A 27,027-nucleotide genomic window follows, 5' to 3' on the forward strand; every position below is an offset into this window, starting at 1 on the left:
CAATTGCTCCATCTATTCCTCTGATTTAAATCTCAACTTCACCTACACCTTTTTTCTCTCTTAATCTGGGTCCCTCCACCACCCACTGCTTACTCATTTCCAGTAGTTTTTTCCACACACCCGTCCCTTGGTCTCTTCACCCAAGAAAGTGAAGAATTCCATTCCTTCTTTCTAATTCTCCCTGGTCCTGCCCCAATTTCTTACCTCTTTTCACAGTGGCAGGGTCTCTGCCCTCCTCCCACCCCCAAAAAGCAGTGTTTATCACCTCTCATCCTTATTACTTCCCCAAAACAGGAACCTTTCCACCTCCCTCATGCAAACCAGCCTTTTCCCTGCTTCTCATCCCCCCACTATGACAGGAAATCTGCCATAACCTGCCAGGTCTCCCAGCCAAGAGCTACCTCACTGCAGGGAGGAGCAGACACTGGTTAACACGGTTTCATTTAGATGAAAGGGTCCAGGAACATTATGAATAGTCAAAGACATATGAATATAAAACATAGTTTACGTAATAAAAATACTATTTTGTTCAGATCATAAAAATCTATTTAAACATGCATTAAGTGAAATGAAGTTAAGATTACACACATCCTTCACAACAGATTGATCTTAACTTTGGCAAAAGTATCTGGACTAGAAATGTATAGCCCAGTGACCATTACTGTGATCCCCTGAATATTAGATGAAATGGGATAGGTAAGAAGATCAGTATACTATTATAAAGAAAAGACATGATCAAACAGGAGGTAAGGTTTGTTTTAAATTTCATATCTTGGCCAAAGAACCATCAATAGTCACATCAAATGAAAAGACACAGGAGCCTAGGGAGTTTTAGGAACTACATTGTGGCCCATATCATCAATTTAACACCAAGCAAGCAAGCTAATAGCTGTAACATCTGATCCTTTCTATCGCCAAAAATGTACCTAACTCCCTCTAGCACTCAATTACAATATCCACTTTTTTATACAGTCAGTGTAAGTTTTTCTCCTATTATTTCAGCCATCCCTATGGGTAAAAAACTCTGTCTACACTACTTTCTTCCTCAACTTCAGACCATGACCTCCTGTTCTACTTGCCTATTAAAATTACACAGAGCTTATTGGCATCAATCTACTTTTCTTTCCTTTCTGTATTTTATAATTAAACCCCCCACATCTGCTTTGGGTTGGGGAGGAAGTGGGAGGTTACACTATAGAGGCTAAACCTAACAGTTTCACATCTCTCAACCCAAAGCAGTTGAAGCACTTTATTTCAAATTAAGGCTCATTAATTCTTTGTAATGCCACAAAAATATCCACCAATTTATCCTTTCACCCTTACAAATAAAATGCACAGGATGGTAGGAGTTTAAGTCTTGTCACTGTGACAGCATTTTTAGTTTCTTAACTATAGTATGATACATTTAACTCCTTTTATCCCAAAGTGCTTTATTAATTCTTAAATATACAGATACAAACAGCACCACTAAGTGCCACAATTGTGTGGTAGGAAACTGGACACCATGCTGCCCAACATACAGTCTTACCCTGCAAAAGACACCTACCCATACTGTGCCTCAGTTTCCTTATCTGTAATAGGATGATAATATTCCCTCAGTCACAGGGATGAGGTGAAGTTTAATTCTGTAATGTCTGTAAAGAGCTCTGAAATCCTTATTTGGAAGAAGCTATAAAATGCTAGGTATTATAACAGCACTATTGATTTAGAAGCGCACACTTAGCCAAGGACAGGGGAGCAGGCGCCATGAGATCTTTAAATCCACACAAAACTTACAGCACCTTGTTTTTTATAGCCCCATCAGAAAAAAAACACCACACAATAAAATTCAGGGAACTCTATTTCAGTGTCTCCCTCCACTCAAGTCCTCAGCCCCGATGAATACCTCAAAGAGAAGTTGCTGCCCCAACCCTCATTACTACAAGATGTTGGGCTAGATATGCTTGGCTACACAGAAGGGGGGTCTTCGCTTTTAAGGGATCCTGTGATTGCTCCCTTATTTCCCTGAAGCTGCTAACCATCTTCTATCTCAGGAGTGGGCAAACTTTTTGGCCCGAGGGCCACATTGGGGAAGAGAAATTGTATGGCGGGCCATGAATGCTCACAAAATTGGGGTTGGGGTGTGGGTACAGACTCTGGGGTGGGTCTGGGAATGAGGAGTTTGGGGTGTAGGAGGGTGCTCTGGGCTGGAACCGAGGGGTTTGGAGAGCAGAAAGGGGATCGGGGATGTGCTAGGGGCATGGGGAGAGGCTCAGGGGGTGCAGGCTCCAAGAAGCGCTTACCTCAAGTGGCTCCCGGAAGCAGTGGCATGTCCCTTCTCCGGCTCCTACGTGGAGGCGGCCCCCGACCCTGCACCCCAGCTGGAGCGCCGGAGTGGGGCCGAGCCACGTGGTGTGGCCCCAACCCTGCGCCCCGGCTGGAGCAGGGCCAAGCCACATGGTGCGGCTCGCAGGCCAACTTAAAACAGCTCGCGGACCATAGTTTGCCCACCCCTGTTCTATCTCCAACTAGGCTGCCTTCCTCCGCTATTGTCATGAGCACTACATCTGGGTCTACATCAGTCTTTTACCCCCTTCAACGTTTCCTGCTGTTGCTATCACCAGTACGGCTTCAATGACCATGGTAGCAGTGGATGCATGAGTGTGGGCCAGTTACCAGAGTTTCAACCATGGTGTCATCTAATCCTGCTCAGAGCAGATCTAAACAACATGGCTATTAAAATGGCAGTTGCATCAGCACCATATCTACAGTAGCGCTCCCATTGCTGCTACCGGGGTAGAGTGATGGTTGGAATATATAGCGTAGGCAAGATCAATGAGGTTCCCTCAGAAAGCTCAATGGGAAGGAGCTACAGAATTTAAGAGGCAGGAAACCTGTAGGATTCTACAGAAGTTACTTTTAAAATTACAATATCTTCCATTGTTGTTTGCGATGTTGTTGTGTAACCCCGTTGGTCCCAGGATATTAGAGAGACAAGATAGGAGAGGTAATAGCTTTTACTGGACTAACTTCTGTTAGTCTCGTCTGGAACTCTGTAGACATTGGTCCACCTTGTCTTTCCAAAAATGACAGCATTTAATAGAAAACCACCGTATAACATTCTAGAATTGAACATCTATTAGGAAGAGGACAGCATTTTTCAAAAAGATGGTGATTATCTCTGAGATGGCAGTTAAAATACCTTGGGGTGCTAAATTATCCTCCCAACATTTTTTAATATACCAATATTGAGTTAATGATGCTGACCTCACGTCTTTCAAAGGTGAGAGTCAAGGATACAGCAACACTTCAAGGGGGACTTGACTTGGTGAAAGAACAATAAAGAAAAATGCTCAGTGTTACAGTGTACAAATCACTGTGGGTGAGAGCGTAACAAACAGTTCTGCCTCTGCTCTGGGGCAGCAGAGCCAACAACACTATGTGGTTGTCTTGCACTTAATCCCAGATATAATGCTCATTTCTGGAATTCTCCATAATAAAACCAAGTGAAAAATAAATGGCAAGGCATTATATCTTCGAGCAAATATCAACCACTGCACCAACAGCCAGTCAAATTTATAAGAAAAATAACTGACAGGTTCATTTGAAAAACGTGCAAATTTCAATTTGTTTTAAGTTCATATACAGTATACTAAATACAGTCATTCATATTCTTACAAATTAATTTTTTAAGGTTTCACTTATTTTTTCAATGAATATAAAATATAAGAATCAATGTCAGACTACTGGTAAGGACTTCAGCTTTCCAAATCAAAAAGCATCAGCCACGAAACCATCTTTTTTGTTTCAAAATAGTGAGTGAAAGCACAACTTTAATTTTTTATACAAATCTAAATAAAATAGATAAGCCAAATGCATCATTCTATACTGTAGGATGAAAGTAATTCATGGTAAAAATGGTATTTACATTATTTCACAGACATACATCTTCATATTCATGTAAAACTGCAATTTCAGATGAGGCCTTGTTTATATACCTACAGAGGTATTCTGTATTGATATTCGTCATGTTTCATTGGCATATGACTACAGGGCGTAGTTTCTACCACAATTCCTACTAACTCAGGCTCCTCCTACATGAACTTGCAGAAGAAAAAGAAAAGATATTTTAATATTTGTTTGCCTTTTCAAAACACAAAAATGTATATAGTAAACTTTTATTTTGAAAACTTAGTTTGGACCTTTTTACTTCTTCATAATAAATGCTGGAAAGTTTTTCATCCATATCTCACCAGCCCAAAGACAGAAGCAGTTTTACTGAATGGCTTTTATATTAGAAATTCAGGTACTGTCTATGCCTCTTTACCCTGGCAGAGTCTATGGGCCACTGGAGAACTAGCATTATGAGGATATCATAAATATCAAGCAAGAGAAATATGGATTTGGGGAGGGTAGCAGGTGGCAGAGAAGATTTATACAAACTAACACTTTTGTTTACACCTATTTAAAATCAAACTCCAGATGGCAGATCACACATTTTGCAGCATCCCAGAGTTCAAATCTAGCTAGCTCCTTCTACCACTGACTTACAATATTCATTTATCTTACTGTCAGTTTAACTTCTCCCCTCTTATCCCCTTATTATTTCAACCACCCCCAACTATTATAAGAAAGGAGGTGAAAATCTGGCACCAAATATGGGTGCTGAAAGATTCTGGCCTTCATCTTGAAGCATCTCTTATATACTGCCGAAGTTGAAAAGCATAGGGTATCACTTGCACAGAAAAAAAGAAGGAAAAACTTATTTCAGTGGGATACGGATATTCATTGTTACCAACTGTATAGTAAAAATTAGTTAGGTTATGGAAAAAGTGATGGTGCAAAAGAAAGCATTATTATAAACATTATTACATGATTATATTAAAGATCATGTAATAGAAAAAAAGATAGACATTCCAAATACTAAATACAAATATAATAGTGGGAGCTAAAGATGCAGTCTCCAGATGCTTGATGGAAGTATTATAACAATATGCTGAACAAGGTCAATGAAGAAAAAAAATAATAAACCTAGCAAAGTGGCTTTAAATACCTTACTATTAACAAGCTAAACAGCTCAGAAGATACAAGGACTTGGTAGGGACAAGCATGTTCTCAGTACCACAAATGATTGCCCACTCAACTGAGTGGAAACCCATTGACTTCAATTAGCTTTGGATCCAATTCTAAATACAACAGTAAGAAGTTATTTTTAAAATAAATCTGTTTACAAAGTAACACCATTTAACTTTTGCTTTGGGATTTTAAAGCAGTATTTGTCAAAGCTGAAGCAAGTCAGCACATTCCCAAAATTTTAAACCACTCTAGCTTAAGGACATCAAGAATATAAATATTTTAATACATAGATGATGAAAAATCCATCTTTAGATGTTCATAGCTTTAAAAATACTAAGTTAATTTTCTTCAGATATGGATTGTTTTTCTTTCCTCACTGAATAAACCAAGTTCAAAGTTTCCAACTTCAGCTGTTTTGGAGCTACAGGTGCATAAGATTCCAGTAGGAATAGCAATGACATCTTTTTATGACTATTCATACCTCAAAACAGACTACCGGTTTTGCTCAGACATTCCTAAAAATTCACCTGTGGGCTGAGACCAAACATAAAATGTTTCATGCAAATAGGAATTTGTTTGAAAAAATCATAACGAGAGGAATTAGAATGGAAAATGGAACTCATTCTCAACTAAAGTACTACCTACAGGTAAATGGTACGATATGGAAAGGGAGATAATCACTTGATCTAAAATAAGCATAAAAAATGTGTAGCTGTTTCATCAAATGCTATTTTAACACTAATTTGCCCTTTGGTGTGAACAAGTCTGAAGTCTGCGTACTAGTATTCTTCACTAGGAAATCTCATCTCCTGGCATCAGAGGGTTAATTACAAGTGTTTCCATTTGTGATTTTGAGGAAGAGATTTTATTCTATATCAGCAAAATGAAGAAAGGAGATCAATTCCATTTCAGAAACGATGCTAGAAAAAGCAATGACATGGCAGCAAATACATTACAATGCTTCCATGTGAGAAAATGCTTAATGGACTTTGAATAGAGTTGGTGATGTAGTAAACAGACAACTTCTCAAAGTAAATGCTGATTTTCATAGCTAAAGGCTAGTTCATCCTTACAGAGTAGGGGGAAAGAAAAAAACATAGGACCAAGAAAATCCATTAATCTCAACTCTGAATTTCTGTATCAATCCATTAGGATGAAGAAGGAGGACAGGATGTGACCTCCTTTGCCCTCTGAAGGTATGTCTTGCTTAGGATAAAAGCTTTGCTGTTGAGGTATTAGCTAAAAGTCTAGTATAGAGTAGGTGTGTATACTTTCAGCGTGCTAGCAAATCTACCTCTCGCCTGCTTCTACAGTACTTTTGAATCCTCCTCCCCAGTGAATAGCTCAAGTGCCTCTAACTATTGATGTTCACAGCTTTCCCAACCTGCAACAGAATGAAACTGATATTATTCTTGTAAGTTTCAGTGCTGCCCAGAGTATCAACAGCAGCAATGAAAACAGACAAGATTTCAGTCACTTTTCACTTGACTGCACCACATAGGTGGACAAAAAATGATCAACAGAGTTCTATGTTTGCAAATTCAGATCATATTAGGAAGATTTTTCTTTACAACCAAGTGGGCTAGAGACTCTTGTTTTAAAAACACACACACACTTAGATTCTGTGGAAGTTGATGGCAAATTCCCAAGGAAGCTAACTACTCTCCACATGCAAATAGATTTCTCAAGCTCTGGTGTTCAGGGACATGCAAAGTATACTTTTCAGGATTATCTGTATTTATAGTGAATCCCCTCTATTCTCAGGTGTGTTGTGCTGAACATGACTAAATATCTTCCTTACCAAATTTAATAATTGAGCTGGAGAAAACAAGAGGAAGAACTTCTAAATTACTTGCAATTCTTAAATAAGGCATTTTTAAAATACATCTAAATTCAAAGGTACAAAACAAATAAAACAACCTATTTACATTTGGGAAGCATGCCTGTGGAGCTACACCGCTACCAGTTTCAAATTCTAATACACAGATAAGAGTTCCATTTATTAAACTGCTCATAGCTCTTTCCATTCCTACTAGAAGCAAAACCTCTGCCAACATGTATCTAATGAATGAAAGGTCAACAGTCTAAACCTAAAAGCAATACAGAGGAGGTCACCAATGAATCAGCTAAGCCATAGGTTCTGCTTTAAGTCATCAGTTGATGGAAGAAGTAAATGTTGTCTCTACCAAAGTAAATTATAATAATTTAGAGCCTATTATTATTACAGGGAGGTAGAGAAAAACAAAGCAAGAGTTTTGTGTTGATTTTTTCTGGATTATGGAAAATTTGCATACGTGCTTTTAAAATTTCCACCTAGTTGCTATATTTATTCATGACATTTTTTAAAAAGTTGATATTAACTTTTCACAAACATTGTATAATACAACATAGCACACAGTACTGAAGTCAAAAGATTAGAATATGGTTTCCACAGGAAGACACTGATACATCTCAATCCATAAATAAGAAAATTCAACAGTAATTGTTCGATTTAGTTTTGTCCTGGGACCTCAAAAACATTTTGCAAACACTGTTCAACAAAGCTGATGAGCACCTTCTGAAATGCAGACATCTATGGGTAAGGGTGGAATATAGATATGAGAGACTTCCACGGCCTACATAACAACCAAGGATTTCTTGTGATGAACCACCACACCCAAAGGTAGAACCGTAGTCACAAAATTCAAAGTGTTCTATTTATTTGGTGTAGCACACAGATTCTAGTACAAACTCAATATCCTACAGACACTACCAGCATCTAATCCTCACACATCTCTTCTCTGTCTGCCACCTAAATACCTCTTCACCACCCACTTTCAAAGTTGGCCTCTTCACTGCTACAGCAGCTGTGTCTTACTGTTCTGATGTTTCTGCAATGCCACCACAGTAATACCTCCTCCAATAGCATTGCTTAGTTAACTCTCATACTGCACAGGGATGCTATTTGATTGGTTAAATCTTAATTCACATGATTTTTTAAAAATAGATTGCAGTGCATTGAAGACTGCAATCCAAGTATTAAAAAACAACAAGGAAGTGTTTAATTTGAAATAGTGTTTTATATATCACCTTAAAAATAATAATTTAGGAGGGAAAGTAAAAAAATACTTTATTTTGACCCATATGCCCAATTTCTGGGGAAGATATGAGCTATAGTTAAAAAAATGTAAACTATGTTTTCATGGGAGAATTGTAAGAACCACCACTTATCTTATGTAAAGCTGCTAACAAAAGTAGGAGTCTATATACAGTGGGAAATGGGTATTTGCTAAGCACTGCCAATGTGCATGGCACTCTACAAGATATAAAAATAAGTCTCTGCACTAAACAACTTACAGTTTAGAAAGCAGACACTAAGAACAGATGATGCATTGGGAAATGATGGCCTACATGTGAGCTTCCTGTTTTTACAGATCAACACCTCTGTTGTGTGTTGCAGTGGTTGGGCAGAGCAAGATAGTAAAATCCTGGCACTAGTAAGTGACAGATAAAGTTATTCACTCTGAATATACAAAATATTTCAAAAATCTATGTTCTTTTCAATTTGCAGGATTCTCAAACATAGTAGGCATATTCAAGACAAATGTTAGTGAAACAAAATCACTTTGGCTAGACGTATGACTTGGTCTGAGGGGCTAAAAGAATTTCCTTCAATCAGCTATGTTCATATAAGAGAACAAGCTTCAGGCTTACAAAGCAGATTTTGAGCGTGTGTGTTTATATATATATATATATATATATAAAATCTGTGAAAGTATCGGCACTTTTACTTATATCACTCATTTATGGCAAATCTAAAAAGCTTTCCTAAACCGAACAATGGGTTACAAGTTATTTCTGTGATTTACAGATGCTTCAAGCACTTTGAACAGAGAGTTTATAAAAAGTTGCACAGAAGAGATAAAGACCAATTATTTTATTTCACTGTAATAAGGGGTAGCATATTAGAGAACATAGTTCTGAATTGTTAGTGGGACAGTTATTTTTACAGTCACCTATAACAATGTCTAAGTAATGTACCACTTGATTTTAGTAAAACTTTAAAAAAAAATATTATAAAATGGAATTTGATTTCATGCAAGAAAAAATTCTGAGCCAATATATTCTCTAATACCAGCAAGCTATAAATAAATACATAGTAAAGATATTTGTATATACAACTTATTTGGATATATACCTCAAAGTATTATAGGCTCTAGATCATCTACTAAAAGTCAGTGGAAAGGCAGGCTCTTATTTCAGTGCCATTTGTTACCATGCCAGTCCTGATGTCAAGATTTAAACCACATTCATACCTACTCAAGTATAATTTATAGAATTAATTCACAATATGCTCTTCCATTAGATTTACACACAAACTTCACCCATTCTTGGATTTGAAGCAACAAACGTAAACATTTCCAGAATACAATTTGCTATTCTTTCACTCATTTTGTTAAATTGTTTTCTTCTAAATCATATTCATGAATTAAAAAGGTAAGAACAAGAATAACTGGAAAACTAAATCACTAACAAACCTGGATTCTCACCATATCAATTCTGCAATATTTTTTTTAATTCTTCACAGTGTGATACCTAACATGTAAGTGGCTGAAATCCACATTTAAAGGTTCTTACTTTATTGTAATAAAGTGCAAAAAAAGGTAATTCAACCAGTCCTGTTAACTGTAGGTGGAGAGTATGATGTTTCCCTGATGACTTACAAGGGGAAACTGTCAATTTCAAGTTCCAGTTAAAAATAAATACATAGTTTCTAGCCTTCACTGATGCAAAAAATAATCTTCTGACTGTGAAGATATAGGGTATGGCTACACTTGCAGCTGTACAGCGCTGGGAGTTAACCCTGTCTTCCTACAGCTGAATAGGGAAAGCGCTGCAATCTGGCCACACTGACAGCTACCAGCGCACTGTCGTGGACACATTTGCAGCGGCATTGGGAGTGGTGCATTATGGGCAGCTATCCCAGCGTTCAAGTGGCTGCAGTGTGCTTTTCAAAAGGGAGGGGTGGAGTGCGACAGGGAGCCTGGGGGGGAGAGAGAGTGGATTTTTGGAGCCGACACTCTGTCAGCAGCTGCAAGTTCCGACCCCTTCTTCCACCCCTCTCTCGCTCACTGAAAGCACCAGATAAGCAGCCTCCCCGAAACGGACCCCCTCCCCACCCCCCGCACGCAGTGCTGCTTCTCTCCTCAAGCCCCCTCTCTTCAAGCAAACACTAGCTGTGGGCATTCCAAAGGGAGCTCATTCACAGCAAACGGTAGCTGTGTTTGTTTTTTTGATAAGCAGCTTCAGGAGCCCGGAGTTCACAACAAAACAAGGAGCGTAATCTTTACTTAAAAGCATTATGGGAAGCTTCCGGAGGTCAGTTACAGCGTAGTAAGATTATTCCTTGTTTACACTGGCACCCAAGCGCTGCAGCACCAGCGCTATTCTCTTTATTCCTCTCATCGAGGTGCAGTACATGCAGCGCTGTAGCCAGGGAGATACAGCGCTGTATGTGCCTTGCCAGTGTGGACGGGAGCGAGATACAGCGCTGTGAAGCCACCACCAGCGCTGTAACTCTCAAGTGTAGCCAAGGTCTAAGTGGTTCTCAACCAGGAGTACATGTACCCCTGGGGTATCCAGTGGTCTTCCCAGAGGTACACCAAATCATCTAGATATTTGCCTACTTTTACAACAGACTACATAAAAAGTGCTAGTGCAATCAGTACGAACTAAAATTTCAGGGAGAATTACTTGTTTATCCTACTCTATATACTATACACTGAAATATAAGTACAATATTTATATTCCAATTGATTTGTTTTATAAATATGTGGTAAAAATGAGAAAGTAAGCAATGTTTCAGTAATAATGTTTCAATAAAAAAATGCTGTGACACTTTTGTATTTTTATATCTGATTTTGTAAGCAAGTCGTTTTTAAGTGAGGTGAAATTTGGGGCTACGCAAGACAAATCACACTCCTGAAAGGGGTGCAGTAGTCTGGAAAGGTTGAGAGCCACTGATCTAAGTAACCCTCTGCAGACAGATTCAGTGCCTCTGCTGTTGCTCAAAGCTTTCACAAATCCAGTGAACTTGACAAGACTGACCAGTTTCATTGCTGTTATTCAAAAGCCCAGACATTTATGAAACTGATAACCACCATGACAATTTCATGCTACTGCTTCAGGGGCAAGCACAGGAAATGACAACACAGAGGTCCACCAAATAAATGGTCGAAGAGGACTTCAAATTTATGAGACAGGTGAGTCGTACAGTTATGAGGCCAATATAAAATATGCAGCAACTAGATCCAGGGACAACACACTTGTAGGGATACCTACACTGTTCTCTTTCCCAGGGTTAATGTTCACAATGGTGTGTTGCTTCTCAATCTCATGGCTAGGTGACCATATATTATTTGATTTGGCCTTGGGCTAACAAGCTTAATCCTCTGACTAGCAAGTTTTCAATACCTTCTTCAAACCAGGACTTTATTGCATTGCATAAGCAGGGCATTACTCAAAGTGCAACTTGCCCATGACACCAGGGCTAACTACATTCTCCCTCTCCAAGTTCTAAAAGGCTAAGTTAACTTTTCCTTCCTGTCCTAAACTTCCCTGATACACTGTTAAAAACAGCTGCCAGGCCTCACTCCAGAGATGGCTGCATTTCACTTGTGGGTGAAGTGACTTCTGCATGTAGATCCTGCTGTCTGAACTGTGTTTTGCTCTGTGTTTGTATGCTGGGGAGCACAATGGGGCCCTGGCAATGTAAGTAACAATGAAATACTCAGGGGCTTCTGAGGGACTACACCAGGGGGTGGCAACCTCTCAGAAGTGGTGTGCCGAGTCTTCATTTATTCACTCTAATTTAAGGCTTTGTGTGCCAGTAATATATTTTAATGTTTTTAGAAGGTCTCTTTCGATAAGTATAATATATAAATAAATTGTTGTATGTAAAGTAAATAAGGTTTTTAAAATGTTTAAGAAGCTTAATTTAAAATTAAATTAAAATGCAGAGACCCCCTGGACCGGTGGCCAGGACAGTGTGAGTGCCACTTAAAATCAGCTCGCGTGCCACCTTCAGCACACGTGCCATGGGTTGCCTACCCCTGGACTACACCAATGTAAGTGTGTGACAACTGCCAAGAGGATCTAGAATCATAGAAGATCAGGGCCGCCCCGGGGGGGGGGGGACAAGTGGGGCAATTTGCCCCAGGCCCTGCAGGGACCCCACGAGAGTTTTTCAGGGCCCTGGAGCAGGGTACGTCACTCACTCCGGGGGCCCTGGAAAACTCTCACGGGGCCTGGGCCCCCGGAGCTTCTTCCGCTCTAGGTCTTCAGCAGCAATTCAGTGGCAGGGGGTCCTTCCGCCCCGGGACCCGCCACCAAAGTGCTGGGTCTTCGGCAGCAATTTGGCGGCAGGGAGTTCTTCTGCCCTGGGACCTGCTGCCGAAGTCCCTGCCGAAGACCCCAGGCCCCCTGAATCCTATGGGCAGCCCTTTAGAAGATCAGAGTTGGGAGAGACCTCAGGAGGTATCTAGTCCAACCCCCTGCTCAAAGCAGGACCAAACCCAACTGAATCATCCCAGCCAGGGCTTTGTCAAGCCTGACCTTAAACACCTCTACGGGTGGAGGTCCCGCCGGTCTCCTGGCACTAGGTGCCCGGCCTGTGTACAGCGCTGGCTCGGGGAGACTCCGGACGGTCAAACGGGGCGAGAGGGGAAAGAGGGACTCCGGGGTCGGGAGGCGGGCAGGGAGCCGGGCTGGAGGCCAGGAGGCTTCTCCCTGGCCGTGGGATGGCGGAGAGGCGGGGCGGGCTGAGGCCGGGGGCTGCGAGAGGAGGCAGCGGAGGGGCGGCCGGGCTCTCACCTGCACCAGCAGCGCCTCCCGCTCCCGCCGCCTCTGCTCCTTCCGCGCCTCCAGGCTCCGCTCACTCTCAAACCCCCCGGACGCCATGGCCAGGCGCTGCCGGAAAGTGACGCCGCGGCCGGCTCGCAGTGCGGCGCTCGCGGAAAATGCCGTAAAGTGAGTAGCCGACGGGGTCCGCTGGCCGGGGAGTGCCCGGGTTTGCCGCCCGCGGCCTGACACCGGGACCTCACTGTGGCCCTGTGCAGTGAAGCAGCCGCACTGCGAGCCGGCCCCGGCCTCACTTTACGGCAGCTCCTGGCCATGGCGTCGAGTGGGGGGGTTGAAAGTGAGCGGAGGCGGCGGGAGCGGGAGGCGCTGCTGGGGCTCACCCCGGGAACCGCCAGCAAAGCCCCCGAGCCCAGCCCCCAGCAGCTCCGCCCCACCGGCCGCTCTCGCTCGCATGGCATCGCCTGGGGCGGGGGCCCACACGGGGCTGCCCCCTGCCTCTCGCCGCTTTCCGTGGCAAACGGTTTGTTTCCGATCACCGGCGGGCCCGTGTTTCCCCTGCTGGTCTGTGGGTTGGATGTTGAGCTAGTCCAGCCCGTCCCTTGGGGGTCACACCCGCTCTTCCCAATCTCCGTGCACCCCGCTCACAGTTCAGTTCAAAAACACTTTGAACGGCCCACTCGGAAATGCGTTGTGATCCCAGTGGTGCCACAGTGCACACGCGTGAAATGACCTAGGACAGAGATTTCCGGAGCGTTGGAGTTTTAATCGCCTTCGGTCATTTGCCATAATTTCCGAGTTTTGCTTTGGTGGTGGCTTAATAGATACCACAGTTTATGTTTCCTGAAACCCCAACTTTGCTACCAGCTCCAAGAACAGGTCAGTTAAACATCTAGAATGACAAGTTCCCCCAGAGCAGATCAAACCGAACCCCATGCCAGCTACCAGACTCCCACAAGGATCTTTCCACAAACTATTAGGAAAATGTCAGAGTAATGTCATTTAATGAATTACCTTTTTTGCACTTTATTACAATAAAGTAAGAGCTTTTGGATGTGGGTGCCAGCCACTTAAATGTTAGGCATCATGCTGTGAAGAATGTAAAAAAATGTACTGAAGAATTGATATGCTGAGAATCCAGATTTGTTAATGATTTAGTTTTCCAGATATCCCTGTTCTCACCTTTTTAATTCATGAATGTGATTTAGAAGAAAATAATTTAACAAAATGAGTGAAGAATAGCAAATTGTTTCTGGAAATGTTTACATTTGTGGCTTCAAATCTAAGAATGGGTGAAGTTTGTCTGTAAATCTAATGAAAGACTACATAGCAACATGACTTCATTGGTAAATGTTTTTCCTTTACAGTCAGCTTCACCCCATCACTCCCACATGGCAGCATGATCCTGTGGATAGAATGCTGGCCTGGGAGTCAAGAGACCTGGATTCTTTTCTTAGCTCTGCCACTAAGGCCTGGGGATCAATCTAAGTTATACAACTTCAGCTATGTGAATAACGTAACTGAAGTCGACATACTTAGATCTACTTACTGTGGTGAGCATTGGCCTGCTAAACCCAGGGTTGTGAGTTCAATCCTTGAGGGGGCCACTTAGGGATCTGGGGCAAAAATTGGTCCAGCTAGTGAAGGCAGGGGGCTGGACTCAATGACCTTTCAAGGTCCCTTCCAGTTCTAGGAGATTGGTATATCTCCAATTATTACCTTCACTGTGATAAGTCAACAGCTGACGCTCTCCCATCAACTCCTCCTGTGCCTCTCACACTGGAGTACCAGAGTCAATGGGAGAGCACTTGGCGGTCGATTTAGAGGCGATAAATCGACCCCCTCTGGATCGATGACTGCCCGTCGATCCGGTGGGTAATGTAGACAAGCCTATCAATTAGGGCCACAGGCAAGCTACTTAACTTCTGTTTCTCAGTTTATTTAGCATAAGAGATGAATGAAACTCACTTTCCCTTGTAAAGCACTTTGAAGTCTAAAGAACTAGAAATGATTATAAGTATCCCCAAACTATAGTTTATGAGGTATAGATGAACAAACCAGTTTATTTATGGCAGTCTTCTTTCAAGGTGGGCAACTAAAATGGATATTTTGAGAAAGTAGTAAAAAAAAAAAAAAATGATGTGGTTTACTACTTTCTGCCCAGACAGGCTCCTTCACTGCACAGTGCCACATTGAGGTCAGTGCAGCTCCACACGGGCACAGAGTTCAACTGGTATGGATCCACTTTCAGGTTTGGGGCCTGAGTTCATGATTCTAATCAATTTCTTTTCCCTTCACATCCAGTTGATGTGTTGCAATGTTTCTGTGCTGGAACACGACTGCTGCTGGCTAGTTGCCGACTGCCTAGGATGGGTCTGGGCAGGATGAAAGAAACTGTTTAGGAAGTTTGCTGAGGCTTTTATACGTGGCAGTTAGACAACAGCATGTGCCAGGTCCAATATGCCACTTATGTAACAAGTATTGTACCAGGACCATAAGTCCCACATCACCTCCATATTGGTGCACATAACAAAATTAATTCTGCACATGGTTGGGAAAAATTAGAGGGAACATTGCCTGCAGGCCTGCTTTATAACATAAAGGAGCAGAAAAGGGCACAAGCAAAATTATTCTAAAATCCTTTGCAAGTCACCTTTAATGGCTAGTTGGCCATCCCCTCTTCTACACTCTCACTCTGACTTCAGAAATCAACTGTGCTAATAATAGAATATGGTCTACCCAAACTTGTACTCCAACAGTGAGACAATAACCTTTGCAGAGTGAGTTACCATTTTCCATTTAACACTGTCCCTAAGAGAAGCTGCATGGTCAGTGGTGACTGATTTTATAAAGGTCTGTACTGCTTGTGTTCCCCACTTTCCTTTAGTGCTCTGTGTGAAATTTTCCATAGAAAAGAAAATTGTCAAAAAGTCAGGGGAAAAATTCTTTCCACTGAGTGTGATTCTGTACAATTCACCTTAAGCAGAAAGCAAAATTTCACAAGAAAAATGTGCACTTTGCTCTGAGAATATGAAATGTGTTGGTCACAATTACAAGGAAGCTGGACATATCCTGCTTGTTGCTTTGTGAGTTCTAGATCTGACTCAACAATGGCTTCTGAAGCACTCACGCAGAAGAAAGGTCACAGCCAATGAGGTGTGAGTGTGTGAGTTGAGGTGTGCAGAGGCCAAAGTAGACTAAATCTAATTCAGTTCCTAGTCTTCTGTTCATTTCTAAAACAATCCATTTCTCAGGTTGCTACTTGTGTTGCTGGGAGAAAATGGTAGTTCAGATTGGTATGGGAATGTCCTGTGATTCAGTGAAAGAAATAAAAAGTCAGTCCCATGAGAAATTATAGAAAAAAGCAAAGGATGATATAATTAGAGGGTATTTTTCTTTTATAAAAGTTTTACTAAGTCAGTGCCACAAAAAATACCTTGTACCGTGACAATGGAGCAGCAGCACCCATGTTATTTATTAGATAGCCATGCCTCAGTTCATTATGGAGGCTTGAATCAAGAAACAAGACATTTTTACCTCTGTAAAATCAAAAAGACGGACAATGGCATCTAACTTCAGCAATAAAAGGGTTAATGTAGTACAATATTAATAATATTGACAGCCTACATTGTAAATTCAGTTTACAATGAAAATGAATGAAGAGACTCCTGGAGATCAAAGGATGATTAATCCGTTCCTCCATATTCAGTATCAGACCACGTGTTTTCTGCCTCTAGGCAATAGTTGTTTGGTTAATGTGCTCAGCTAGTTAGCAGACAAATGGTATCTTCAGTTACAGTTAGATGGAGCAGAGCCACAATTTTAAAAAACAGATCAATTTTTTCCCCATAAGTTCTAGGTTATTTGAATCCAGGGTTTTCAGGTAGACAGTTCTCTAGTTACAGTTTTGGACTAATATGTTACAAATAAAGGTTTTTTGAGGAGCCCATATAAGTGTAGATGGTACTGAATCATGTAAGTGATAATTTGCTTAATTAACTTATTAAGGAGGTTTGAATGTTTTGTTTCTTTTCAAGACCTGAAAACTATGAACAACATTGGGTAGGGGAACATATAATAATTGTCTCTTTATTCCTATCTGTCAAGGTTCCTTTCCCACTCTGAACTTTAGGGTACAGATGTGGGGATCTGCATAAACACTTCTAAGCTTAACTACCAGCTTAGATCTGGGTTCGCTGCCACCATCCAGATTCCTCAGTGTCTGGAACACCCTTTTTCCCCAAAAAACCTTCCCCTCCCTGGATAGCCTTGAGAGGCTTTTTCACCAAGTTCCTGGTGAACACCGATCCAACCCCTTGGATCTTAACACAAGGAGAATTTAACCATTCCCCCCTCCATTCCCCCACCAATTCCTGGTGAGTCCAGATCCAATCCTCTTGGATCTTAAAACAAGGAAAAATCAATCAGGTTCTTAAAAAGAAAGCTTTTAATTAAAGAAAGAAAGGCAAAAATCATCTCTGTAAAATCAGGATGGAAAATACTTTACAGGGTAATCAGATTCATATAGCCCAGAGGAATCCCCTCTAGCCTTAGGTTCAAAGTTACAGCAAACAGAGGTAAATCCTCTCAGCAAAAAGGAACATTTACAAGTTGAGAAAACAAAAATAAAACTAACAGGCCTTGCCTTACTTACAAGTTTGAAATATGAGAGACTGGTTCAGAAAGATTTGGAGAGCCTGGACTGATGTCTGGTCCCAATTAGTCCCAAGAGCAAACAACCCCTAAAACAAAGAGCACAAACAAAAGACTTCCCCTCACCAAGATTTAAAAGTATCTTGTCCCCTTATTGGTCCTTTGGGTCAGGTGTCAGCCAGGTTTTCTGAGCTTCTTAACCCTTTACAGGTAAAAGGATTTTGGTGTCTCTGGCCATGAGGGATTTTATAGTATTGTACACAGGAGGGCTGTTCCCTTCCCTTTATAGTTATGACACTATCCCTAGCAGATGGTTGTGATTTTCAGTGCCCCATCATGGTCAGTCACTCTCTTCTTAGCCTTCATCTCTTTTGCTCTTATGTGTAAGAAATTGAGACTAGCCACGTAGTTCAGCTGTTGGCCCCTGTGACTTGCCATAATAAAAATCACTTTGTTTCCAGGGAAATTGCTTCTTCTCAATATTTTCTGCACAGAGACTATATAAGATCCAGAGGTGCATATGACAGCAGGTACTTGCATCAGTGGCTGCTAATATTTTTGTGTGACATGGGTAACTTCATCTGGACCTGGCTGGATACTTTGGGAAGTGCTTGGTTCTGATTGTCCTGACATTTTGACTGCTTGAAAAATGCTTTATTTGTCGTCAGTCTTTTTTTTTTTAAATGGGTAAGTAAAATAAATCATGAGCTGTAATCTAGCCCCATTGTGCCACTTTTGCACAGGAAAAAAGTGAGGAAACACAGATCTTCCTAGCTGGGGATTCTATTACTGTCATTTATAAGTCTCCTTTACTTCACTTTGGCAATGTAAAGGAGCCTTAAAACTTTTACAGGTTTTATGCTCTTGGGGGAATTGACTGAGAATGGGAACAGATAACTAACAACAGAAATATTAACAATGTTACTATGTAAGCAGGCTGCTACATTTCTGCCTCAGAGAATGAAATCAATTAACTATCAATAGTGCCATTAATAATGATTTTTTTTCACATCAAGAACAGTGTTTTATTTCAAACATTGAAAAAGTTTTGTAGGACTGCACAGAACAGATTCTTATTCTTCCACACCTTATCCTCTCTCAAGCAAAAACTGACTGAATTTTGTTTCAATCTGTTATCTGCTATAAAATGAGCCTCCGGGCAATTTAAGGAATAGCACTGGCTGATTGCATTTCCAACCCTGGCAAAACAGCAGCTTGCTTCATTGCAATGAAGGAACATAGCTACATTTCTGCCTCAGGGGACAGTCAGAGCCTGCCTCATGCTTAACAACCCAAAGCCCTACCCCTCCACGCCAGGTGCTCTGCAGTAGCAAGCGAGAAGGACAGTCTCTCTTGCTTGTTCGCATTCATGCACACCCAGCTCTGCCCCCTGACAGTGATTAACATCCCTCATGCAGGCATGCATGCCCAGCCACCGCCTCCCCACAGTGATTTGTGTCTCCGACTGCTGCTCCAGGCACACTGAAACAGACACCCCACTTGGGCTGCTGGGGAAGAGGCACGTATCTCCCGCAGATTTCTTCTGCATTTTTCTGTGTGGGGGGCACAGAAAACTGCGGACCATATAACTTCCGCACCCAGGCAGTATTCTGTCAGGAGTAGCATTTGTATGTTATGCAACATTGTCTAGAGTTTCATTACTATACAGTGAGTTAAGAGTGCTTCAGATCCCTGGTCTTCTACCAACTAGCTTCTTCATCCTTGGGATGTGAGAACTATCTTCATGCTTCCAGGTCTCTTTGTGGGTCCTGCAGGACTTCCAGTTGGTGCTGTGCTCTCCTCATTCATGTGTTTCAGGCATAAGCAGAAGAGGAGATCCAACTGGAGCCACTGCAGGATTCATATATAGACGTAGCTGTGTGGAAGCATCATATGAAGCTCTCCCACTACAGTGGGAAGGGGGAGGGGGAAAAAAGCCAGAAAATCATGAGAGGACATGCATGCCTGGAAACTTCCAGAATGTTTGGGGTACACATTTCCTTTCTCTGAGTGAAAAATGATCATTGAAGAAACTGTTAGAAATCTGAATGTAACCACGATGTGGAATTTCCATGCTTTTTCCTCTTGGTGGAACATCATAAGGTCTTCTCCCCCTCCAGCTTCACTTACCTAATTTAGGAAAGTGTTTTTTTAATGTTTTAATTTAACAATGAGTTAAAAGGAAGGTATAATTTGATTTATAGTCATGGGATCTCAACACCTGGCCTAGTTGTGGGTTAAAATACTACTGAAGCAATGTTCTTAAGGCCTGCGACTTTGCCCTTGTCACAATCCTTGACAGCAAACCCTTTAGAGGTTGTAACATTTTTACTTAGCTTATATCACAAATAGAAAATCAGCTCATCTCATTTTGCAAGCACAAATCATCCTCAGGCCCACCTTCTGGCAAGCAGGTGATAGTAATTATATAGTCCCCCAGCATGAGTTTCAGGTGGTATGGACAGCCACCGAATTAGAAAGAGGATTGTATTGTGTGAGGAGTTTTCGATTAACTCTATGTATTGACCTACACTGAAAGCAGATCCAGATCAGGCAGGGACAAATGCGATGTCTCTTCTGGTCATTGTCAAGTTTCAGCTAGAGTCTCTCACTATGATTCTGGATATGTTAAGAGCTATAACCTGCAAGTTGGTACCATGTCCTTTGGGCCTGCTAAAATAAAACAGGCGGAAGAGGGAGCAGCATTAAGTCTACTGTTGGCTACTGTATTTAATGCTTTTCTGTTGAAGGACAGTGTGCTAAAAAGAAAGGACAGAACTATTTCCATTAAATCAATTAATTCCATTTCCCAAGCAAGCCAATAAATTCTCAAGATCAAGATTAATAAAGGCTGCTGACACAAAAAGATAATAAGCATGGATAATTGACAGCTGTCCATTCCCAGGAGATCATTTTCCAATTAAGCTAGTATACTCTCCATGCCATACTCTGGCTGAGAATCAGCTCAAAGGGGGTCAAGAAAAGCATTGGACCTTAGATTACACCAAAATTGCTTTACTACCCTCCTAAGGATACTGGCCCAAAAAGGAAGGTTAGAGACATGGTGATAGTTAAAGAATGTCAATTTAAGGAGATGTTTTCTTAAACATGGACCTAAGAATTACCCATATTTGAGGGAGTTCCAGCTTTTGTGTATGGTTCTGTGAATCTCTATTCTATCACCCCTCATTCTCAATGTGTATGTGATATCACTGCAGAGAATGGACTGATTTAGGCTACCATAGTTGTAGATCAACCGCCGCACTGACAAGCTTTGCCCTTATTGTATTCAGCTCCATTATGCTAGTGGAGTAGACTTATGGACCTGTCTTTGCCCCAAAGCTTTAGTCATTCTTTTAGATGCTCAATGGCCCAGGTCCAGGGTGTCTTGAAGATAAGGATGAGATCTTGAACTTGGATTTAGTCGATGGGAAGTCAGGATAGAGAGTGGAGGACAGATTTGATGTGTTTTCAGTAACCTCTTTTGTTAAGGAGACACACTGTATCCTCCTGTGTGGTACAGCATTCTTTACTAGCTAGAATTGCCTAAGTGCTGAAAGCTAAATGCCCACATATATTGCACTGCTGTAGTCCAGCCACAAGGTGATGAAGGTCTGAATAACTATGGATGGAGTCTCTTAGCCAACTGGAAATGGTACAGCTGCTGCTATGGGAGAGCTCTGTGTCAGTGAAAAATCCAAGAGCACACCTAGCCACAGGCTATACTGACCCTTCTGGAGGTGTGTATCTTCAACCAAAGCAGAGTGCATCATAGCTGCAATCTTTTCAGTATGCTTACTCAGGGAGCATATTACGCCAGCTCTCCAGGGTAAATACGTGCTTCCAGGTGCAATCTGATATATTGACCTATACAACCCTATATGATTTGGGTTCCATTTACATAAAGAGTCTTGTTACTCTTGTGAGAGTTGAGGCATTATTGCTTAATGTCCCTAGATTTGAATGGCTGCTGGCAGGGTGTTTTTAGTAAAGTGCCCTGTGCTCTAGAATTTGCTTCTCTGGTTGAATCAACAACGCTAGAGACTGGTTGGAGGATTTGGAACAATTTCAGATGCTTTGAATGTGGGTGGCAGTTTCCCAACATCTTTGTAGTAATTTCACTTGAGACAAATTTCAGGGGTGGCAAGGAGCCATAAAATTAAGCTCAGACCAACTACGTCCTGTTATTCTGGATTGTTCTGTTGAGAGGCAATGATGAGCATTAAAAAAAATTCCATCAGTCTTTCACTAGAATGGTGACCGATGCGATGCAGGGCTATGAGAGGGTAAGGAGGAATTGTGGTGGGGAGAAATGGCAAAAGTCTTTAAAAATAATAAAATGTAAATTAGAAGCCTCAGAGTGCTCTAGAGTGTGTGTGTGTAATCTCTGCGATTAAGGACAATTGAAACAGCAGCAAACATGTTTACCAGCCAACACATTAAAAAATACCTGGTGATGTTGGGTGACCAATTGAGACATCTTAAAAGGGCCTGATTTTTGTAAGTGCTGGGCACCCACTCTGAGAATTAGGCTCCTTTACATTATTTCAAAATCAAAATACTGTGGACAAGATTTTCAGAAGTGTCTAAACACATAGCTCGGACATGTCCCTGTCCCAAAGAGTTAACAGTTCAAACAACACACACATACACTGCTCAAGATACTTCAGTAGAGGGAAGGGGTGAACATTATTCATGAAAAGGGAGGATGCATTGCATTGATGGTAAATTGCAAAGTAAATAAGAAATTAACAGGGTTTGAGTCCTATATCTGTTTCTTCATGATACATAAAGAAAGCCAGATTTCCCCCTACCATCCCACCCCATGTTTATTCATTTTTCTGCTTGTAGTGAGGTGGTGTGGCTCCCCGCCGCCCTAGAGCGGGACGAGCCCATCCAGAAGCTGCAGTGGGCGGAGCTAGGGAGCTCTGAGCCCGCCCCTCAGAAAGTCAGGCGGTGACCCAGAAGTATAAAGGCTTGCCTTCAGAGCTCAGTAGGGCCCCAGCCACCGGAAAGGCCAGACGCCTCCAGCCTAGCTCATGACAGGGAAACCCCCGCGGACCCAGGTACACGCCAGGACTGACTGGACCTGCCCTGCACCTGCTATGCAGAGGAGGTGCTGGACCTTCCATGTGCTCGCTACCCAGAGGAGTTCCCGGGCCTGCTGCTTGCCCACTATCCTGAGGAACCCATGGTGCTGGACCCCCCGGAGAAAAAACACCCTGACCCAGGTATGACCCGAGGGGGAGTCTGGAAGTAGCCCAGGGGCAGCTGACCCTAGTCTGGCTGCAGCACTGCCAGAGCCCATGTCAGTGTATTGCAGACAGGATCCCCACTGACACAGCAGCGGGTCTTCTGCCGCTGCTATGGCCCCGGGCTGGGATGCAGTGGAGTGGGAGGGCCTGCGTCCTGCCTGCCACCCACGAGTTGGTGACAGTCTCCCCCTCCCCCAGGCCTTGGAGGCTTGGGCCTACAGTTGTTGCTCAGTCCCACCTGCGGGCCTGAGCTCCTGTCTCGATATTGCCCCGCCCTGACCTAGGGCCTGGACTTGCTACTATATGTACTGTTACTGCTCAGCCCTGCCTGAGGGCCTGAGCACTGGACTCATTGCTGCCCCGCCCTGACCCAGGGCCTGGGCTTACGGTGCTTATTCCAGTTACCGCAAGGGCCACCAGGAAAGACTCCCGCTGCCAGACTAATTCCCCAAACCTCAGCAATGTGCAGTGAGCTGGTGTGGCTCCTCTCTGCCCCGGAGAGGGTCAAGCCCCGGCCAGCATCTCTACACTGCTTGATTTTTCCTTAGAGATATATGATGCTGAGTCTTGTCTTCCCTTTTAGGATTGGGACTTCTAAAACAATACAGAACTGAACAGGGATCCTAGAAATCTGTTTTCAACGGAAAAATGCAGAATTTGTGTTTTTGCAGATAATCTTTGGTTTTTACAGTTTGTGAAAAAAATAAAAATATATGTTAACTATTAATTAAATTTTACTGAAAGTACCAGTGTCGCTTATTCAATGCATGCAACCTCCCCCTCTTGTGGTTTATTTTTTAATGCACTTTATACTTACAGTGGAACCTAGTTTATCCAATCTAATTGGGACCGGGGCCAGATCCAATAATTAAAAGAGCTTTTTATCCCTTATTTTAAGATGGAGGGAGGGGCTTGGGCAGTCAGCCCCATGCCAGGGACTGACCGCCACAGGCCCAGCCACCCAGGCCTGATTGCCAGTTCAGTTAATATGTAGAGGTGGATACTGGAGGATCAGATCAACAGGGTTCTACAGTATATCAATAAACCGTGTTCAACTGATACCTATATATATTGTGGCTGGGAAACGAAAGTTCAACATTTCATTTTAATCACAGAAAAACACAGATTTTTATTTTTTTTTAACAGATAATTTTGGTTTCTTTTATCATGGAAAACTAGGATCCCTGGAAATGAGTACAGGGAGAATCTCAGCCTTTAGTTGAGGGAACGGGGTAAACAATCCTTAGGCTATATCTATACTTAAAACGCTATAGCCACACAGCTGCAATAGCGCTTCTGTGTAGACACTCATGACAGCGTTGGGTTCTTCCATCGCTATAGTTAATCCACTTCTTCGAGAACTGTCTACCCTGGGGGTTAGGTCAGCTTCACTACTTCTTTCAGAGGTGTGGGTTTAAATTTCCAGTGAAGATCAGGCTTTAGTCTGTCAAGTGTTTTGGTTCCATTCAACAAGTCTTGAAAGAGTTAATGAGTCAGACTAAAACTCACTTTTCTTTCCAAATGCACTTTACTTCCTTGTTACTTGTGATGTCATAATGTGCTAGTTATCCAGCTGTCTGTAGAGTCTTCCAGTTAAGCAAGATCTGACTGGATTGGAGAGAGTCCAGAAGAGCGCAACAAAAATGAGAATAGGTTTAGAAAACCTGACCTATGAGGAAAGGTTTAAAAACTGGGTATGTTTAGTCTTGAGAAAAGAAGACTGAGGAGGTCCTGATAAAAGTCTTCAAATATGTTAAGAGCAGTTATCAAGAAGACAGTGAACAATTGTTCTCCATGTCCCCTGAAAGTAGGCCAAAAAGTAATGGTCTTAATCTGCAGCAAGGGAGACTGAGGTTAGATATTAGGAAAAACTTTCCAGCTATAAAGGCAATTAAGCTCTGGAATAGGCTTCTAAGGGAGGTTGTAGAATCTGCCTCATTGGAGGTTTTTAAGAACAGGTTGGAAAAACACATGTCGGGGATGATATAGGTTTACTTGGTCCTGCCTCAGCAAATGGGGCTGGATGTGATGACTTCTTGAGGTCCCTTCCAGCCTTATACATTTCTATGATTCTATTTTCATTAATAGGCTACCTGTAATAAGATGAACTTGATGGTTCAAAAAGGGAGTTAATACTTTTTAAACACACTTACGTGAACTAAGAGAAGGAATGTTTGTATGTGACACACTGTACCTCAAGACAACACCCTGTAACCCCATATTCACCACTTGTATATGGTTATGATATTTTGTACAAAGAATGACTTGTAAGGTATCATATGAAAGGTCATGATCTGCTGAAACTCATTGTTCTGTGAACATATGTATATCATCATTGTATATGGAATTATGAGATTTTGCTATATGGTTTTGTTATTGAAATATGTTGTGAGTCTGTGAGAGGCCCACAGTTAACTCTCCAGTGGCAACAAAGGAGATGACTCTCACCCAGACGGGTGTTAAGCAACCATCCCCCAGCAGCCATTGACCAGCAGGGAAATTGTAAATAAGAGATTTACAATTCAGTAGGAGATAGTTACTCAACCTCTACACAATGGGGATTCCTTAACTCTGTGACTCAGCAAATCATCAGGACATGTGATGCTTGACTCCAAATTTGACCCGTATTTTTCCAGGCACATGAACTGAGGGTATAAAATAAGGGACAGTGGCATCTTGAGATCACCTCTCTCTATCTCTCTTCCCCCACCTACTGTGAAGGCAACAAGAACAGTTGGAAGAAAAAGACTTTGAACTGGTGAGATTGTTCCCAGGCTGAGCAGGGAATTTAGCCTGTGTATTAAGAACTGTGAACTGCTTACAGTGCCTAGTGGGGTGAGAAAAACTGCTTGATTCAACTCTTGTATAGTCTGATAAAGTTTAGGATTTAAAATGTGTTACTTTTTATTTCTTATCTAACCATCTCTGACCTTTGTGCCTACCACTTATAATCACTTAAAATCTACCTTTCTGTAGTTAATAAACTTATTTTAATGTTTAAACTTAACCAGTGAGTTGGTCCTAAGTGCTTGGGGGATCTGCTTAGATTAAAGAGGCTGGTGCATGTCCACTATCCTTTGATGAAGTATCAAACTAATTAATTAGCTTGCATCATTCAAGAGGGTCTTAAGCAGTATAAGATGGTTCATTTCTGGGGTGCAAGGCAGGGTCTGGGGGGAATTTGCTGGCGTCTCCCTGTGCACAGTTCATGAGTGGCTTGGAGAACATTCATGCAACTTAGCTGAGTATGTCTCTGCCTGTTGATGGCTGTGATAACAGCACCTGAAGAAGTTTGCTGCTTGTAACTAGCATAGTATTGTAAGAGACAGTCTCGGCTGGAGAGTTAAGGGCACACAGCAGTCCCACAGTTCCAGGTTGTAGCCTGGGTGTCTGTCACAGTGTATTTTAGTTCAAAAGCATTAAATAACTTGACAATATCATGATTTCCTTTACAGCATATATTACCTCCTAAGTAGCAATAAACATGGACTCTAACATTCTCTAACAAGTTCTCTAAGAACATAGATTGGCTGCTTCCAATTCCTGGAATATTTTCCTATTACATATGGAATTTCTTTTGTTTGCTTAATACTACTGATTGTACTAATATTCTACAGGTCTGGTGCTATTTAGTTTCTTCTCTCATTATTCTAAGTCAGGCCAGTCACAATCCTGATGTTCTTGAAGAAATGATCCTTCAGACACAGTTTAGATTTGAATGATGCTGCCACCATTTTATCAGAGAACCAGCATGAAGTGTGACTATGACTATAATTTTAGTAGGTGGTGTGAAATATGGAATACAGTCCACTCCACACTGATTATCAATGGCACTTCTAAAGCATTTACCAGTGTAGTGCCTAGGCACTTATCTAGATTCTTATTTTCATAATCCACTCAATACAATACTAGAATGGACAAGTGCCAAGTGTTGTTATGCATATAAGAACCATATTGTCCTAATCCTGTCCCAGGAGACTGCACATTAGTTAACTGCAGAATTTGGTTATCTGCATACTAAATTAAGGTCAAATACTGCTGTTCAGTGTAATCACTTCAGATAAGTCAATTAGTCATCATATACAAGATTTCCCCAACGATGAAAGGTCGCTCTCCTCTCCCCCTCAGTAAATTATGGAAAAAATATACTGCAAAATATAAACAGTGTTCATGACAAAAAATCCTTAATCATACTGACAAGAAGAATGCAGAAAACAAAGCATAGCCA

General features: G+C 41.8%; 1 protein-coding gene and 1 long non-coding RNA gene across 5 annotated transcripts in view; one reads left to right on the top strand and one right to left on the bottom strand.

The window, feature by feature from the left end:
* CWF19L2 (CWF19 like cell cycle control factor 2) overlaps positions 1–13,132 on the bottom strand; it is a 156,731-nt gene extending 143,599 nt beyond the window's left edge. For 2 of the 4 annotated variants that reach the window (XM_039493084.1, XM_039493108.1), the window contains exon 1: positions 12,907–13,132. In XM_039493084.1, the coding sequence (XP_039349018.1) occupies positions 12,907–12,993 (87 nt within the window). In that variant the 5' untranslated portion in view covers positions 12,994–13,132. The remainder of the gene's footprint in view (positions 1–12,906) is intronic. The other 2 variants (XM_039493092.1, XM_039493101.1) reach the window with 2 other exon arrangements.
* A 245-nt stretch (positions 13,133–13,377) lies between these two features.
* Positions 13,378–23,496, top strand: LOC120395224. Its single transcript, XR_005592533.1, has 3 exons — positions 13,378–13,770; positions 22,396–22,775; positions 23,383–23,496. It is a non-coding gene; the product is annotated as an uncharacterized LOC120395224 (long non-coding RNA).
* The last annotated feature ends 3,531 nt before the right edge of the window (positions 23,497–27,027 follow it).

This window comes from Mauremys reevesii, linkage group 1 (genome assembly GCF_016161935.1).
Source record: "Mauremys reevesii isolate NIE-2019 linkage group 1, ASM1616193v1, whole genome shotgun sequence".
Lineage (NCBI taxonomy): Eukaryota > Metazoa > Chordata > Testudines > Geoemydidae > Mauremys > Mauremys reevesii.